General features: G+C 65.3%; 1 protein-coding gene across 1 annotated transcript in view; it reads left to right on the forward strand.

Annotated features, from left to right (window-relative positions):
* DGAT1 (diacylglycerol O-acyltransferase 1) overlaps positions 1–4,380 on the forward strand; it is a 5,392-nt gene extending 1,012 nt beyond the window's left edge. The window contains exons 3-17 of the mRNA XM_075024396.1: positions 330–389; positions 631–716; positions 839–891; positions 989–1,094; positions 1,213–1,350; positions 1,431–1,496; positions 1,627–1,730; positions 2,125–2,163; positions 2,381–2,422; positions 2,656–2,700; positions 2,812–2,924; positions 3,024–3,089; positions 3,200–3,287; positions 3,417–3,479; positions 3,607–4,380. Of these exons, the coding sequence (XP_074880497.1) occupies positions 330–389; positions 631–716; positions 839–891; positions 989–1,094; positions 1,213–1,350; positions 1,431–1,496; positions 1,627–1,730; positions 2,125–2,163; positions 2,381–2,422; positions 2,656–2,700; positions 2,812–2,924; positions 3,024–3,089; positions 3,200–3,287; positions 3,417–3,479; positions 3,607–3,753 (1,216 nt within the window). The 3' untranslated portion in view covers positions 3,754–4,380. The remainder of the gene's footprint in view (positions 1–329; positions 390–630; positions 717–838; positions 892–988; positions 1,095–1,212; positions 1,351–1,430; positions 1,497–1,626; positions 1,731–2,124; positions 2,164–2,380; positions 2,423–2,655; positions 2,701–2,811; positions 2,925–3,023; positions 3,090–3,199; positions 3,288–3,416; positions 3,480–3,606) is intronic.
* Positions 4,381–5,833: the final 1,453 nt, after the last annotated feature.

Below are 5,833 nucleotides of genomic sequence, written 5' to 3' on the forward strand. Positions count from 1 at the left end.
CGGCCGATTAGCTCAGCCACCGACGGCGGTTGTGCCACGACGGGGTCACCGGTCTCCGGGCTTCCCTGGGGGGGTGGTGGGGGGGGGGGGGGAAAAGGCGCGAAGTTCCCCCTCCCCGGGGCGACGGCGGTTGCGTGGCGGCCGTCGTTTCTGGGCCGGCGTGTGACTCACCGTGCCGCGTGCCGCAACCCTTGCACAGACTCGTGGCACCGGTGATGCAAGAGCGTTCCTGAGCCGGCCCCAACCCCGGGGAGGGCACCGGGGGTCCCCGGGGAGGGGGTGGGGGCTGTGTCGTGTGTCCCCCCCACCTCTCCTTCCACCGCCCCCAGCACCTCCTTCCTCTTCCAGGTCTTGAGCAACGCCCGGCTCTTCCTGGAAAACCTCATCAAGTGAGTTGGGGGGGGGTGGTGGTGGGGGGACACACACAGATGTCGGGGGTGTCATCGATCCCTGGGGTCCTGCTGGAGGGATCCTGAGGGGCTCTTGGGGGTTTGGGGGGAGCAGGGGGTGTCCCCGTGGGGGAATGGTGGTGTGGGTGGGAGCGCACCCCCAGCCCCGTAGTGGGTGTCCGGGGGGGCCCATCCGGCTTCGGGAGCTGGTTGCTCAGGTGTGTCCCCCCCCTCCACACAGGTACGGGATCCTGGTGGACCCCATCCAGGTGGTCTCCCTCTTCCTCAAAGACCCCTACAGCTGGCCCTCCCTCTGCCTGATCATCGGTGAGTGCCCCCCCAGGAATGGGGGGGCTGGCGAAGCCCGTCACCCCAAGTCGGGGCTGTGGGGACGCAGTTCTGCCAGCTCCAACGCCTTCCTCCTCCTCCTCCTCCTCTTCTCTTTACAGCGGCCAACGTCTTCGTGGTGGTGGCCCTGGCCCTGGAGAGACGGCTGGCAGCGGTGAGCCCCCCCCCTGGGGGTGCTGGGAGCCCCCTCCCCGTGCCTGGAGGGTCCCCCCCCGCGCCCCCCACCCCGGTTTCACGTCTCCCTCCCGCAGGGCTCCCTCTCGGAGGGGGCGGGGGCCGCCCTGCACACCCTCAACCTGCTGGCCATCCTCTGCTTCCCCGCCGGCGTCGTGCTGGTGATCACCTCCATCACCCCAGGTGAGGGGAGAGGAGGGGGGGGGACACGCACAGGGACAGGATCCAGGCTCGCCCTGGGGTTGGGGGGGTCAGGATCGGGCCCTGCCCCCCCCCCCGACCGCCTCTCTTCTCCCCACAGTGGGGGCCGTCTTCGCCCTGGCCATCTACACCATCGTCTTCCTCAAGCTCTTCTCCTTCAGGGACGTCAATAAGTGGTGTAGGGAGAGGAGGGAGGTGAAAACAGCCCCCCCGGCCCCCGAGGACAGCTCGGCATCAGGTACGGCACCGGTGGGGGGGGCGGGCAGGGGGCTTCATCCTGCCTGGGGGGGGGCTCACGTCTCCCTTCCCCTCTCCCAGCCAAGAAAGCCAACGGGGATGTGGGGAGGAACGAGGTCACCTACCCGGCCAACCTCACCTACAGAAGTAAGTGGCACCCACAGACACCTGCAGGGGGGGGGTCTCTGACCCACCGGGGGGGTCCCCAGACCCCCACGGCACGGGGGGGGGTCCCCGGGTCTGCGGCTGCCTGCCCCCACGCGTCCCCTCCTCGCAGATCTCTACTACTTTCTCTTTGCGCCCACCCTGTGCTACGAGCTGAACTTTCCCCGCTCCCCCCGCATCCGCAAGCGTTTCCTCCTCCGGCGCCTCTTCGAGATGGTGAGAGCTGGGGGGGGCCGGGGGTCCTGTGGGGGGGGGCCAGGAGGTCCTGGGGGGGGGGGAGCGGAGGTGGGGGGGTCCTGCTTGCGGGGGGTTGGGGCTCAGGGTTGGTGGGAACCTGCTCTCTGCTTCCACAGCAAAGCCAACAGGACTTGGGGGGGGGGGTGTCCCTGAAATGGGGGGGGGTCTCTGAGGCAGGAGGGGATGGGGGGGTCCCTGCGACAGGGGGGATCCCTGAGATGGGGAGGATGATGGGGGTGCCCTGAGGCAGGAGGGATGATGGGGGGTCCCCTGAAATAGAGGGATGGTGGGGGTGGTGGGGGTCCCTGAGATGGGGGGGGCCGGGGGTGCCGGGTCCCCCCCCAACAGCTCGGTCACTGCCTCTGTCTTCCAGCTCTTCTTCATCCAGCTGCTGGTGGGGCTGATCCAGCAGGTACGGCGGCGGGGGGGGGCTTCACTCTGGGCTCCTTCCCTGGGGGGTCGCCGGGGGCTGAGCTGGGCACCCTCCTCCCTTCTCATCACCCACGCAGAGGGGGGGGCTCTGTCCCCGGGTACCCGGGGCTCTGCCAGCACGGGGAGGTGGGGGGGGGCCGTTGGGGTCCCCCCCTCCCTGTGCCAGGCCCGGGCTCCAGCGGCGTTTTCTGTTCCAGTGGATGGTGCCCACGATCCAGAACTCCATGAAGCCGTTTCGGGTGAGTGATGGGGGCCCCGGGGAAGGTTTTTTTTTGGGGGGGGGGGGGGCAGAAGCTCCCCCCCACCTGGCCTCAGTGGGGCAGAAGCTGCCTGGCCCCCAGAGCCAGCGCCAGGATCCGGCCAAGCTGCCCTCCCTCCCACATTTCGAGCCCCCCCCAGGACAGCCCGGTCCCTGCCTGCCCTCTTCCCGGGTGACCGTGGGACAGGGGTGACGGGAGCCGATGCCTTGCAGGACATGGATTATTCCCGGATCATCGAGCGGCTCCTGAAGCTGGCCGTGAGTACCCCCGCTGCCCCCCCCGATGGTCCCCCTGCCCTGTGGGGGGGACACACACACAGCCAGCCCCCCCCTCTTTATTCCTCACGGCTTCTGCCTCCCCCCCCCCAGGTCCCCAACCACCTCATCTGGCTCATCTTCTTCTACTGGTTCTTCCACTCCTGCCTGAACGTGGTGGCCGAAGTGATGCAGTTCGGGGACCGGGAATTTTACAGGGACTGGTGGTGAGTGGGGGGCAAAGGGGGGGGGTCCCTCCTGTCCCCGAGCAGGGACGGGGAGGCAGCAGCTCCCGGTTGCGGCTCACCGCCCTCTCTCTTCCCCAGGAATTCGGAGTCGGTGACCTATTTCTGGCAGAACTGGAACATCCCCGTCCACAAGTGGTGTCTCAGGTACGCGGGGGGGGTGTCGCAGGAGGGGGCTGTCCTGCGTGTGTGTCCCCTCGCTCTGGGGGGCTGTGACGCTCCCGGGACCCTGCGCTAACGGGGGGGCTGCTTCTCAGGCACTTCTACAAGCCCATGCTAAAGCGGGGGGCCAGCAAGTGGGCAGCCCAGACGGCCGTTTTCCTGGCGTCTGCCTTCTTCCACGAGGTCAGTGCTCCCTCCTGGCTCTGGGGGGGGGCTGCCTGGCTGCTGCCCCCCCTCTAACCCCCCCAAGTCCCTGCCCGGAGCTCCGATCGCTCCCAGCCCGGGTCCGTCGCTGACGCTGTGTCCCCGCAGTACTTGTTGAGCGTCCCCCTGAAGATGTTGCGGCCCTGGGCGTTCATGGGGATGGCGGCTCAGGTAAGCGCGAGCCCTGACTCCGTGCTGGGTCCCCTGGGAAGGGGGAGAGGGGTTTGGGGGGGTCCTGCAGCCCCCCGAGGTTGAGCCCCGCTTTGCCGTGGGGCTGACGCTGCTCCATCCCTTCCAGATCCCGCTGGCCTGGTTCGTCTCCAAATTCCTCAGGGGTAACTACGGGAACGCGGCCGTCTGGATATCCCTGATCATCGGCCAGCCCATCGCCGTCCTGATGTACGTGCACGACTACTACGTGCTCAACTATGAAGGCAACCAGTGAGGCGGGGGTCCGACGGCCCCTCCCTCCCCGGTGAACCCCCGCTGGGGCGCACGGACCCCTCAGACTGTGCCGGACCCCTCAGACTGTGCCGGTGCCGCCGTCCTTGTGAATCGAATGTCGGATCAATGCAATAGCCCCTGGGGCATGGAGGGGGGGGGGACACAAACAGACCCCCCCCACCGCTCGGCCCTGGGGGGACAATGGGGGGGACTGGGCAGGAGGGAGGCAACAGTGGACCCTGTCCAGCCCCAGCTGCCCCCCGCCCCAGTTTGAAGCGGCCGCCTGCCCGTTAAAGGCACTTTAAGGGACTGGGACTGCCCTACCCATCCCCATCCTGCTCCCTGGGTTTAGCGGGGGGGTGTCCCACCCCGGCTCTGTCACCCCCAGAGGCTGGGGGGTGGCCCCGGCACGACCCCCCCTTGCCCGCGGTGGCCGTGCTGGCTACGAGCCCCGGGCCCCGCTTCCTCCGTCCCTGGTGGGCTGCCCACGCAGGCAGCTGCCTGCAGTTGCCCGTGGCCCTGCTGCTGCCTCCCAGCCTTGCTCTGGTCTCACTCAGCCACTTTTTAACCCTTCCGGATTGTATCTCTCTCTCAAATACTGAGTAATTAAAAGTGTCTTTTTTTTTTTCTTTTTTTATTTTTTTTCTCTTTCCAAGCCTGGCCTCAGCCCTGTCCCTCGCTCCCCTCTGTACCGCAGGCAGTGACCCTCCTGTTGTCCCCCCACCAGGGGCTACTTATGGTTGGCCAGGGAGCAGTTTTGGTTCCAGCTGGGGGGTGGTCCTCCAGTTTGGGGTGGGGAAGGAGCTGGGACAGACTGGACAAGGTTCAACTTCTTGCCCTAAAAGGGTCCCCAGTCTCCCTTGGGTGGGGGGGACAGGGTGCGTGAGGGGCCACGTGCTGTGGCAGGACCCCCCCGTGCACAAACAAACAGCCCCTTTGAAGCACTCCGAGCCTGGAGGGGCCTGAGATTCACCTTGTGGGGAGTCAGAGAATGGTTTGGGGTGGAAGGGGCCTTCAAAAGAAGTCATCATCTAGTTCTGCCATGGGCAGGGACATCTCCCACTAGACCAGGGTGCTCAGAGCCCCGTCCAACCTGACCTGGAATGTTTCCAGGGATGGGGCATCGACCACCTCTCTGGGCAAACCTGGGCCAATGTCTCACCACCCTCATTGTAAAAAAAATTTTTTACACCTAGTCTGAATCTCCCCTCTTTTCGTTAAAACCATGACTCCTTGTCCTATTGCTACAGGTCCTGTTAAAAAGTCTCTACATCTTTCTTATAAGTAAGTAAAAGTTCCCCTATTAGTAAGTACAGAAAGGCCACAATAAGGTCTCCCTGGAGCCTTCTCTCCTCCAGGCTGAACAACCCCAACTCTCTCAGCCTTTCCTCACAGCAGAGGTGTTCCAGCCCTCGGACCATTTCCATGTCCCTCCTCTGGACCCGCTCCAACAGGTCCGTGTCTGTCTTGTACTGGGGACCCCAGAGCTGGACGCAGTGCTCCAGGGGGGTCTCACCAGAGTGGAGTAGAGGGGCAGAATCCCCTCCCTCGACCTGCTGGCCACGCTGCTCTGGATGCAGCCCAGGATACACTTGGCTTTCTGGGCTGCGAGTGCCCATTGCTGGCTCACGTCCCATTTGTCACCCACCAGTGTCCCCCAGTCCTTCTCCGCAGGGCTGCTCCCCATCCATCCATCCCCCGGCCTGGACGGATACGAGGGCTTGCCCTGACCCGAGGCTGAAGCCCCCCCAGCCTGGGGGCAGACCAGTCCCCCCAAGAGCTACAGAGCCCACAAGCCGCTGGCCCCCCCCCCCAACCCTGGGGACACATTTGTGCCAAAGCTGTGTCCGTGCTGTAACTGCCTCCCCCCCCCCCCCCCCCGACAGGGCATCCCTGCCTGCTGCCACCACCCAAGAAGAAGCCGCTGCTCCCGCTGGCCTGTTTGTTAGGGACATAGAAAATAAATTTTATTATCCATTTTTAGATTTCTACACTGTAGTTGCATCACTAACCATGATCCTCATGAGAAGAATGCAGCTAACTCCGTACCCCGACAGAGACACAACAGAGATCAGCCTTGG

The sequence above is a fragment of the Buteo buteo genome, chromosome 3, assembly GCF_964188355.1.
Source record: "Buteo buteo chromosome 3, bButBut1.hap1.1, whole genome shotgun sequence".
NCBI classification, from domain to species: Eukaryota; Metazoa; Chordata; class Aves; order Accipitriformes; family Accipitridae; genus Buteo; species Buteo buteo.